At 46.5% G+C, this 12626-nt stretch overlaps 1 protein-coding gene across 1 annotated transcript in view; it reads right to left on the bottom strand.

Annotated features, from left to right (window-relative positions):
* Positions 1-12086, bottom strand: part of ulk2 (unc-51 like autophagy activating kinase 2) — a gene marked incomplete at its 5' end in the record, with an annotated part of 42681 nt that extends 30595 nt beyond the window's left edge. Inside the window, 3 exon segments of the mRNA XM_080550516.1 lie at positions 7873-7914; positions 8116-8208; positions 11997-12086. Coding sequence (XP_080406642.1) covers positions 7873-7914; positions 8116-8208; positions 11997-12086 — 225 coding nt within the window.
* Between the last annotated feature and the right edge of the window lie 540 nt (positions 12087-12626).

Below are 12626 nucleotides of genomic sequence, written 5' to 3'. Positions count from 1 at the left end.
ATCAACCGCCCTGGCCTAATGAGACTCAGAGGGGTGGAACATCGATAACCACCACCGGAGTCCCTACAGCTACACACAGGGAAGGAAACGGCGCTGTTGGGTTTACTTCAACTGCACGTTAGTAAAGTGGAACGTCACTGGAGACGCCCATACAAAACGCGCAGTATCGTAACGCTAACGTGATCACGCTGGAGACCACATCTGCCTGTCAAACTACTCCATCCCACTGGAATGAAATTGACTCGTGCTCATTATTTCACTTTCCTCATCATCCCAGAAATGGAGACGACAGAGGGGAAAAAAACTATGCAGGTTGAAAGATTTTCAGCATTACACGTTTCAAATATCAAATAATACAAATATTTTATCACTCTAAAAAAAAGTCTCATATGGAGCTTCCGACACATGCTTGCTTCTGTATGTCTGTCCTCAGAGAGATTCGTTGTCATGGCATTCTTTGCATTCATTCATTCATTATTAACCAGCATATTAGCTATGGACGATGTATTACTGCTGCCACTCTCATTTCCGAGCAAACACTCGGGGAGAGTTGCAGAGAGAAGCAGAGTTCAAAGGTCAGTACTAGTATTCCAGGGCTGTTGATTTGTCTGGCATGAACTCAGTGCCCTTACCCTCCATAAACCACAGGGAATGAGAGCAGAGACCACGTGCACCTGTTACAGGGAAGGCTGGTGGAGGTGCATGGAACGGAATAAGGAATGGTATCAAACCCCTCTGATTGTCTACCTCCACCAGCCTCCCCTGACGTGCACCTCTCTAACCTCTTTCTGTCTGTGTCCAGTGAGGGCCCGGGCGGCCATTTAATTTCCGACAAGGGTCCAATTTGTCTCCGGGAAGGCCTCCTAATCTCTCTGAGTGGCCAATTTCTGTCTCACAGCAGTCACAGTTTCTACGACTGTCATCACGAGACTCGTGATCCAGGAGTAACACATAACCTAGCTAGCTTAGCATAGCAGCTCTATCATCTGTCTGTCTGTCTGTCTGTCTGTCCCTGTCTGTCTGTCTGTCTCTGTCTGTTTGTGTGAATAGAGGGGAGAGGGCAGTGTGTCCTCAGGCACCAGACAGACAGGACACTTTAGTCACACTCAGCCCTGTGGGTTTCACAAGCCCGTGGTGCTATGTATGTTTCTGTCTGTCCCAGGCCAACACCATGTTGGTGCACGTGGTGCCAGCCTGAGCAGCTGATGAGGCCGGGCAGAGGCCCACAGACCACAAACCAGACAGAGAGGAGAGGGGGTGAGGGTGAGGGTGAGGGTGACGGAGAGAGCGAGGGGGAGGTAGGGGAAGAGGGAGTCAGAGAGAGAGAGAGAGAGAGAGAGAGAATGGACCCAACAGCCATTAGGCCGGCCAGTAACCAACCACTCTTCTCCATTACCGGCAGGCCACACACACACCACACCACCGTGCACATTCAGACGGCCACAGGGAGGGGAAGAAACAACACTACAGCAGACCGGCAACGGAGGGAGGAGAGAGGGAGCGAGTGAAAGAGGGAGAGAGAGAGGGAAAAGAGAGATGACTCCCCAGCCTAAAGGGCAAGTCAGCATTAGAGAAAGAGAGAAAGAAAGAACTGAGAGACCACAGAGAGAAGAAAAGGGAGTGAAAGAGAGGGCTCTGCGGGGACGAAAATCCCGTCAGAAAACACTACAACACTATCTCCGTCTCTGTCTCACTGAGACGCCTGTGCTGAGAGAAGGCTGCCAAAGCCGCAGTCTCTCTCCCCTTTTTTTTTTCTCCCTTTTCAGACGACGTCTCGAAGCGCCTCGGTGCCAAACGCGACAGCTGCAGAGGAGGAGAGATGGCCCAACACAAAGGCCCAGGGGAGAGGACTGGGGTGGGGGGAGGACTGGCCTGGGGGAAGACAGGACTGGCCTATGGACAGGCAGAGAGGAGCGGAGAGGCAACACAACACACAAAGCCCTCGTGTCTTCTTCTTCTACCTCCACGCGTGTTTGATGGCATTCCCCTTTCCGTTCCATGCCTTACAATGAGCCCGTCCTCCGACGTCTACCTCCACCAGCCTCCCTCTGTTTGCTACGTGAGGAGCACTACATCACAATCAGTTGGGGCCTCCGTCTTTCCCCCAGCCTTCTCTCAGGACAGGCGTCTCTAGTGTTCGAGCCGTTTTTAATCTCAATGAGATCACCTGTATGAATAGGGACCGACGAAGTATGCCGAAGCCTTCTGACTCTATGAATAGTGATTACATCAGGGGTACGTACTGGTGGGAGGGATGGAGGGAGGGAGGGATGGAGGGAGGGCGGAGGACCGGATGGCTAGATCAGCAGGGGCCCATTGGGAGGCTTACGTAAACACAGGAAGTCCTTCAAAGAGTGGGTAGTGCTTGATCATCATTTCAATAGCTCTCGCTGTCTCTCTCTTTCTTTCTCTCTCTCTCGCTCTCCCTGTTGGGTGGAACCCTATGGCAGGGTCTTTTTATAGCCGCTGAGCATTTGCGCATACATGCTAACAATGGAGAGAACAGAGCCCACGCACACAGTAGTGCAGACAGAGGAAGGAAGAGCTCCAGGGCTAGGCTCCTCAGGGGCTGCTGGTTCCATGGTACCCAGGGTTTGACCATGACGTCAGGGCAGGTCTTGGATAGCGGGCTCCCCGTGACCACACCAGTGTGATGACCAATGACAGCTCGTGACCCTGGTGCAACCAACCAACACTCACGTTGTTGCTTTCAGCTCACAACAACTGACTTGTGTTTGGGGGGGGGGGGGGGGGGGGGGGGTCAGTACCTCACCACGGAGAGTGTGTGATGACTGACGAGGCGTGCGGCGGTCATGTGGTTTCACGTGAGCAGCCAGTGTGTTGTCTCAACGTAACGTATCTGGAAGCTGCTCGACCAGTGTTGAGGGCTAATGGTTTGGAGACACCACGTCCGTAGCTTTCTGAACTGTTGCAGGTTCTCTCTGGGCTGGACAGAGGACATTTCTTTCCCCACAAAGTGCAGAAAGAGCCACTTAGGAGAGTGGCAACCCATCCTAATGTGGCCAACTGGCCCAGTGGTCATTAAATGGACTTCACTTATATATAGCGCCTTATTCCAAAGCGCTTTACAATGGTCTCTTATTCACCCATTCACACACACACATTCACACACCAATGGCGGCAAAGCTACCATGCGAGGCGCCGGGCCGCACATTGGGAGCAATTTGGGGTTCAGCGTCTTGCCCAACACGTGGGCCAGCCGGAGACCATGCGATCATTAGACCTCCTTAGAGGCTCTACCTCCTGAGCCACAGCCGCCCCGCGCCCCATGTCATCCAGCTGACCAGAGGGAGAGCTCTGATGTTGTATGCTGCTGTTTCTCCTGAAGAGGCCCTGAGGAAGTGTCCTCCTCAGCCAACCGAAGCCATAGTTTCGGTAGGATTGTTTCAGTTATGGTTTTGATCGGATAATACAGAAAAATACAGCTTTGCACAGACAGAGATCGACTTATTGTATGCCATTACAAAAGCAATTACTTATCTACTGTGAAACACAACACCATGCTAACACAATATTGTATCTGTGGTGTAATTACATGGTTACACACAGTGGCGGATTAACGCATAGGCTTACTAGGCTGCAGCCTAGGGCCACCACCACTAGGGGGCCACCTAACATTGGATAATTTTTTTTTTTTTTTTTTATAATAATAATAAAATAACATATTATTTTCTATCCTGAGGCGGCGAGGCCCCCCTATATTTTCTATCCTGAGGCCCCCCTATATTTTCTATCCGTTTGTTAAGTCTGAAGTTCAAAAGTGACGTTTAGCCATTTCCGTTTTGGAAACCAAACCAAACCAAACCAGAAATTCAAAAGTTGCAAAAATGAAGCGGACGCACATGAGTGGGGCCAAAAAACGAAAAGAACTAATGAAAAAAGAACTAAATATAGCAAAGTTGCCCAAGATTTCAACATTTTTTTCTAATAATGCTGCTGCGCCTGAAACGACCAATGTTGTCGAGAGTGAGAGCCACGAAACTGTTAGCTCTGGGTCGGGTGTCGCTAGCACAAGCAGCGCTGAGGCGAACATGGCCATGGGGGGAGAGATGCAGGCTGTCGAGGCTGAGCGCGGAGAAGAGGCACTAACTTTACCAGTACCACCACCAGCTGACAGTGACACTGATACCGAGCAGGACAATCAAGAAGAGGAGGCAACACGTGGACCACCAAGTCCAGACACAAATCCTACCACCACTTACAGCTCGGATCCTGGATTGTGGGATACAGTTGGTGAAGACATGAGAACATATTGGATTAAGATGGGGCCACAATGTTGTCAAAATGAAGATGCTAATGTCGCCGCTTCAGAAACACAGCACAAGCATCAGAAGAGGTATTTTTCAAAAACACTATTTAAAAGAAAAAAGTCAAATGGCGAAACCGTGCCTCGAGAATGGTTAATTTATTCACCTGCAAAAGGAAAAGTATTTTGTTTCGCATGTAAATTATTTGGTGACGGTGCTCATAAATTCAAAACAGGCTACAATGACTGGAAAAACGCAGCAGTGTGTCTGGCTGAGCATGAAGGTTCCGAAAGCCATGTGATGCGCAGCGCTGCTGCTGGCTGTATTGACTCAGAACTAAAAAAGCAGTTTAACAACGAGTGTGCTTATTGGACAGATGTGTTAAAGCGAGTGGTTGTAGTGGTGAAGTTTCTTGCAGAGCGAGGATTACCATTGAGGGGACACTGTGAAACCTTTGGCCAGCCTGATAATGGGAATTTTATGGGTGTTTTGGAAGCGATCAGTGTGTTTGATCCATTCTTGAAAGCGCACATAGACAAATATGGAAATGCTGGCAAGGGAACCACATCTTACCTCTCATCAACAACATGCTTAGAATTTATTGAATTGATGGGAGAGCATGTCCTAGCTGAGATAATCAGTCAGGTAAAAATAGCAAAGTATTTTTCAATCAGCGTCGACTCTACACCAGATGTTGCACACACAGACCAGCTCACATTCATCATACGATATGTGTCACCAGATGGATGCGTGGAGGAGTGTTTTCTTAAGTTTTTGCCAATTCAGAGTCATTCAGGGGAGTCACTTTATCAGTCTGTTCTTGGCGTTTTGGAAGAAATGGGCATTGACATCAATAACTGCCGAGGCCAATGTTATGACAATGCAGCCAACATGTCCGGCATTTACAGTGGTTTGCAAGCACGCATTAAGAAGATAAATAATTTGGCCGAGTGGGTACCCTGCGCAGCGCATACACTCAATTTAGTGGGAGTTGCCGGTGTAGATTGTTGCCCTGTGACAATGGAATTTTTTAATTTTGTACAGACGCTTTATAATTTTTGTTCCAAATCCACGGCGCGTTGGCAGATAATAACTGCGGGGCTAAATGTTATTGACAACTAGAGGCTGGAGACATTGAAAAGTTTGTCAGATACTAGATGGTCAGCACATGCGCAAGCAACAAAAGCACTACACCAGAACTATGCCAACATCCAAGAGTCACTGAAGAAGATGAGCGATGACCCGATCCAAACTGGCGCTACTCGGGATGATGCCACGACACTTTACACAAAGATGGAAAAATTAGAGAACGCCTTTCTGTGTTCTATGTGGAACACCATACTGCAGCGCTTTCACAAAACTAGCGAAGCTCTACAGGCAGTAGAGCTGGATTTATGTAATGCTGTTGATTTAGTCTACTCATTGAGGGATTACGTGGCCAGTCTTCGGGACGATTTTGACAAGTTTGAGAGTGCTGCAAAAAACATGTCCTGGTTGTCCCAATACTACAAAGCAGACACGCAGAGGCAGAGAAGACGAACAAAACAGGCAGATGAATCCACTGAACCTGACTGTGAGCGATCAGGCCGAGACAACTTTAAAGTAACGGTTTATATCACTGTCATAGATCGACTCGTCATGGAACTAGAGAGGAGGTATCACTCATACAAAGATATTCAGCAGACATTTGGTTTTTTGAACAATATTCCATCCATCTCCATGCTAGATCTTCGCACAAGAGCGGCTAATCTGCAGAAGAAATATGCAGGTGATCTGGAGGAAGATTTTTTGGAGGAAATCAGACAATTCAGGGAATTCATTAAAGAAAATGAGGACACCTCAGCGAGGTCACTGCTGAAACTTATAAGAGGAAGGAAAATACAGGCAGTGTTTCCCAATGTTGATGTTGCACTCCGACTGTTTATGACTCTGCCTGTAACGAATGCCAGCGGGGAGCGGTCTTTTTCTAAACTGGCACTTGTCAAAAACAAACTAAGATCCACAATGGGCCAAGAGAGGCTAAATCACCTGTGCCTGATGTCAATTGAGTCTGACATTCTGCGCACATTGGATTACACCAGCCTCATTAAGGACTTTGCTGCCAGAAAATCAAGGAAAAAGACCTTCTAAGGGTAGGACCATTTATGATTGTGTTGCCTTAATCTGGGCATCTATCTCTTATTTTGTGGATGTAATTTGGACTGTTGCTGTATTGATTTTGTGTGTGTCTCTCTCTCTCTCTCTCTCTCTCTCTCTCTCTCTCTCTCTCAGACAACAGGAGAGCAACAGAGAGACAGACAGCAGGAGAGGACAGCAACAGAGAGACAGACAACAGGACAGCAACAAAGAGACAGACAACAGGACAGCAACAGAGAGACAGACAACAGGAGAAGAGAGCAAAAGAGAGACAGACAACAGGAGAGGAGAGCAACAGAGAGACAGACAACAGGACAGCAACAGAGAGACAGACAACAGGACAGCAACAGAGAGACAGACAACAGGAGAAGAGAGTAACAGAGAGACAGACAACAGGACAGCAACAGAGAGACAGACAACAGGAGAGGAGAGCAATAGAGACAGAACTGAGGTGAGGTGAGCAACAGAGATAGTTCAGGATGATAACAACCTTTTCAGTGCATTTTTTATTGTTTGCATTATGTTATTAAAGCACAATGTGTTTTATGGTAAAGCATTATGAGTGGTCTGTGTGTGCAGGGTGCTCGTGAGTTGTGTATTTTGGGGAGGGGGAGGCTCGTGTATGAATGAATGAATGAATGGACTTTATTGTCATTGCTACAGTACAGGTACCAAACAACGACATTTAGGAGGGGTGGCTCCCCTGGTGTTAGGAAAGGAAAAAAAAAAAAAAAAAAAGGGGGGGTGGGGCCTCACACAAAGGAGTAGCCTAGGGCCACTGACCCTCTTAATCCGCCACTGGTTACACACCACACATCAGGGGCGGCTGGTGGAGGTAGAAATCGGAGGATGCACGGAATGGAATTAGGAACGGTATCAAGGATGAGTGTTTGATACCATTCCTAATTCCATTGCACGTATTACAATGACCCCCGTCCTCCGATTGAGAAACCCTGCGCTAGGTTACCCAAGATCAGACAGTGTGGAAATAGCACCAACGTAGGCACCGCGTCCCCATGCTGTCTACTGCCTCTGTGCTAGGAGAGCTGTCGGCTTAGAAACCCCAACCAGAACATTGATTCTCTTGACCCGCTTTGACGAGTTGTGGATCCAGTTCCCAGACTAGGGGTGGGCATCGACGATCGATAATTGATCGATAATTGATCGATAAGGATCTTGGTCGATCACAAAATAAAACATTTTTTTTTGTGATCGACCAAATGTTTTATTTTGTGATCGACCAAGATCCTTATCGATCAATTATCGATCGTCGATGCCCACCCCTATCCCAGACCACACCGGTTTTTCCCAGAGATATTTCCCAGAAATACCAGTGTAAATACAAGGCTGTGAGGCGTCTTTCTGCCTGCCAGGCACTAACCTAAGCACATACAGTAGTAAACCTCAGACGCTTCGCAATCAGGTCACCTCTTCCTTAAGTTCAGCGGTAAAACAGATAAGGAATTACCTGGACGTCGTAAAGCGCCACAATGTTCTCATGTTGAAGTTCCTGGGGGGGAAAAAAAGGCGAAAACATTAGTAGTGCTCTTAGCTACAGTTGACACTGACTAACTTTGTATTGACCTTTCTAACAAGAAGGCGAGTGCCTTTTTATGTCAGACATGCTGAGTAATGCTCGGTCGATGTCAAATCATTCTTTAAATACATTTCTGAGATAACTGCAAAGCAATTAAGCCGGCCTACTACTTACCTTCAGGATTTTGATTTCCTTGCCAAGCAGGATCTGAGACTTGGAGAGGTTCTTCTTGTTAATGCTCTTGATGGCGACCTCCCAATCTGTCTTCTGGGGAAGGCAGGAGAAGGGGGGAGGGAGAAGGGGGGAGGGAGAGGAAAAGAAAAGGAGGAATAATTAGTTAAAATCCCTTTAGACCTGTCCTGTCCCCCATCCTTCACACTAATGCCTGGGGCGTGTGTGTGTGTGTGTGTGTGTGTGTGTGTGTGTGTGTGTGTGTGTGTGTGTGTGTGTGTGTGTGTGTGTGTGGTGTGTGTGTAAGCTCGGGCCAAGCTTAGGCCAGCTGGCCTTAATTACATTGTGTGCATCAAAGTGTGAGAGAGATGGGTTGGGTTTCAATCAGATAAACCTACATGACAAGACACCTGAACAGAAGTCATGTGAGGTAGCCGGCCTGCCTTCCCACTCCTGCTGAGAGATAGAGTTTCCAGGCTTTCTTTATCCACTAGGGTCCTTGGTGGGTGTATACACACAAATACTTGTCAAGCTCACATGAGCCTAAAGGCTTTCCCTGCATCTGCTGTTGACATGTGACGCCGGCTCAGGACACAGGAGGTAAAGCCAGAGTTGCTACATTGCTCCTTTGCCCTTGAGTGAGACAACAAGCTTTGATGTCGACAACCGTACTACGAGGTCCCTCCTAGTGTGTGTGGACGGTGCATTGTGAGGCAGGGAAGAATGCCATGAATAAAGACGAACGCTCTCCAAGTGAATCTAGGTTAATATGAGATGTTCCTGTTCTGTGGTTCGCACATCGCCGCTGGCCTGGCACAGGAGGCGGCATCATAAGCAAGTGTGTGTGTGTGTGTGTGTGTGTGTGTGTGTGTGTGTGTGTGTGTGTGTGTGTGCGTGCGTGTCGCCAGCATCCCCAACCCAATGACAGCATGCCCAGCCAAGCGTGGCCAGTGCCTGAGTGCAGCAAACAGTATCCCCATACAAAAGACTGACTGACCCCCATCAGCCTATCGTGTGGCCTAATGGTGATCAGAGCGGGTGAGGTATTGTTTGCAACCACATCAAGCTAATGGCCAGGTAGGCTACATGCCATGACACATAGAAACACTTTCTATAGGATTTCTTGCTATTCAATGGTTATTTAAATGTATTATACTTGTTACCCATTGGTTATTGAGGAATAACACGTTCTGCTTAAAGTCCAACTGTTTTTTAAGCCCCAAACACTTTAAAACGGCCAAGTAAGCACTCTTGTTTTGACTAAAGAGTAGGAGGGAATACTGATTGAATTGTTCTCTTGTTCTACTGGTTCTATCTTGTTCACAGGATCTATGAGATTATGGACGTGAGATCACTGGTGTCAGCAACATCCCTTTTATTCATAGAATCCGCTGGTGGTAGGAGCTGAAATGCAGCGACCTACACCCTCCACTGTCGGAGACAATCACACCCTTCTATTCACATGTCTCACGTGTGTGTTTTGGTGTTTGTGTGTATGTCTTTTTATTTTATTTTTATAAAACATATTAGGAAAGACAAGCAAGCAAAAGGCTGTTACATCCCTGACAGATCAGGACAATGATGATCTGTGGACATTTTCCAAGTTGACTAGCCTAAAACTCAGGGAGGCCAGGGGAGGCTGGTGGAGGTAGAAATCAGAGAACGGGCTCCTTGTAATGCATGGAATGGAATAAGGGATGGTATTGAACACATGTTCCTCATTCCATTCCATGCATTACAATGAGCCCGTCTTCCGACTTCTACCTCCACCAGCCTCCCCTGTACTGTACCTACAGGCTATAGTATAGCTATAACGAGATAACAGCATCAGTGATGGTAATAGGAGCTAGCAGTCACGACTAGCCTCTGACATAGCAGGACTACAGAGTCACCTGCTCAAGGGATGAGGCAGTCCATGCCCCCTGTTACAGCAGTAACCTTCCACCCCCATCCCTGCATCTCCTAGGTGGAAACAATCCTAGAAATAGATGGTATGCAGATGCGTGGGATATTAATACAAACAAGCTCGCAAGGACACAAACAAGCTCGCAAGGACACACTCACACACACACACACACACACGACTGGCACATGCCAGGTCCGTCTTAACAGGCTCAGGGCACGACACACACACACACACACACACACACACACACACACACACACACACTCACACTCTCACACACACACTCACACTCACACTCACACACACTCACACACACTCACACTCACACAAGCGCGCACACACACACACACACACACACACACACACACACACAAATGTAACCACTATGTTTGGATTAAAAGCAAACACTCCTCTACATGCCCGCTACATACCCGCATGCCACAAAATGACAGGCTTATTGACCTGACTGAACATCTATTGCCACACCTAAATATTTGCTGTAATTACAGCTTAAAAGGTTGTTTGCTGTAGTTGAATAGAGCAATGCCACTAGAAGGCCTATATACACATTCCCACACGCCATCCATTTATAAAGCAGCTATAATCACTGCAGTTCACTAAACTAAGAGACAGAAGCACATGAGAGAGAGACCCATGACGTCTCAATACTGCAACACCTTACTTTAATTAGGCTACTGAGATAAATGATGGGATGATTGATTGGTGTTCTAACGGAACACGATGCAATCATAATGGATATAGCTCTGATAAAAATATGGCTCCGATCAAAATGCTATACACTACAAAGTTGCAACTGGATGCCGTGGTGGTGACATCATCATCTTCTGCATCCCAGTCGAATGTGGACCACTCATAATAACCTCATGTAACGGGACTGTGTCCTTAAGCCTTGGTCGACTGGCTCATTTCTCTACGTTAATCATACGAATATGGAGACCAGTGTTTGGAACACATCGTGACGTTAGAATTATAAGGTTCTATCTCCATTTTTGTCAAAATTTAGTTTTTTACATAATCTGATCCATTAGGTGTTTATTAATGCCTGTGTGGTGTTATTTTTAAATGTAGACATTTTTGAGTTAGTAATGAATAAAATACAAAGATTCCATCTCACAAAACATATTGGAATGTAAAAACGTTGACGCTCATCTCTGAACTACCCTAAACGGAGATAGAACCTTATAATTCTAAGCTCACGACATACTCATGCAATCAATTATTGTCAGTCAAGATTATAATTTGTCCGGGATAACAACGCTATAATGAAATGAATGATTCACTGAATTAGGCTACATTATTCCCCCCCCCCCCCCCCCCCCCCCATTTATATAAAAATACTGTCTGGTGTGTTGATCGATTTTAATGCTGAATATAATATGATGAAAGGCCGAAGGTGAACACTGAACAGTAGACCTCGTAAGAGGCAGGTGGATAAAAATCGCTCATCCTTGCTACACTGTGTACGTCAGCGAGCTATTCTCTGCTGTTTGACTAGTCGCGCGTTTCATGAATGAACCCCCTCTCTCTCTCTCTCTCTCTCTGCGCTCGAACCGCTAGATCCAAGGCTGATGACACATGATGACATGCATTAAATGTCAACGCTAAAAGACATTTAACAATACGAATCACGTTGTTGACATTAGAGACAGATATGACAATGAGGAACACGTTTATTTTGAACGATCAACAATATCGATACTTGGTCATGTTTTAGGCTATCATGTGTCCTTGCGAGCCAATGGCAAAAAGAATGGCATTTGAAACATTGACCCAGATCTATAAATGACCCTTCATTTATGACCCAGATCTATAAATGAAGCATCTTATAGTAGGCCTATATATCTTATAGTAGGCCTATATAACTGATGTTTATGTTACTGGATGGGGATGGGGAGAGAGGACGAGACAAGGCGAGAGATGATGTGGACCTTTATTAAATTGGGCTAGAGCCATTTACCTTTCTATGCCTCCCTTTGAACACCACGGCGAAAGCTCCGTGTCCCACCAGGTCTTTTCTGCTGTACTCGAAATCTCCCACCGGCTCCATGGTCAGAGGAATGGTCCAATTGATGTCCAATGTTCTTGAAAATGTTCTTTCCTTCAGTGATGCGCGTTTGTATGCATGCACTCTTTTGATCACAGAATCCTACTGCTATAATGTATCCACCACCTGAACGATGAAAACGTTCAACTGTCAAGCAAAAAAACGATGATGACACGAGTCAAGTCCGTTTCATAATATCCATCCTTGCACTGACTTCGATCCACCTGCACCAAATAGCGAGTACAATTCTACACTGAGAGTAGACAAGTTTAAAATGCAAAAGATTGTGAATGTGACGCTATTATTTCCCACATTCAGACACTGTCAGCTTCACGCGTGGCCAAGCACAATCCCCAGGAACACAATGTCACAGTGCCAGCTGTCATTCTCTGACCCAGTTAGCTAGGCAAGCTACCTCGCAAAGCAATACTCATTTAATTCACACAAAAAAATGGCTCGAACTGATTTTGTTCAGACAGTCTACATGATGCCAAGAATTCTGGATGATTTGTTATTGCAAAGCCTTGAAACACCCCCACAGTC

This window comes from Nansenia antarctica (genome assembly GCF_963989245.1).
Source record: "Nansenia antarctica genome assembly, chromosome: 1".
Taxonomy (NCBI): Eukaryota; Metazoa; Chordata; class Actinopteri; order Argentiniformes; family Microstomatidae; genus Nansenia; species Nansenia antarctica.
This window is presented reverse-complemented; position numbering and strand designations above follow the sequence as displayed.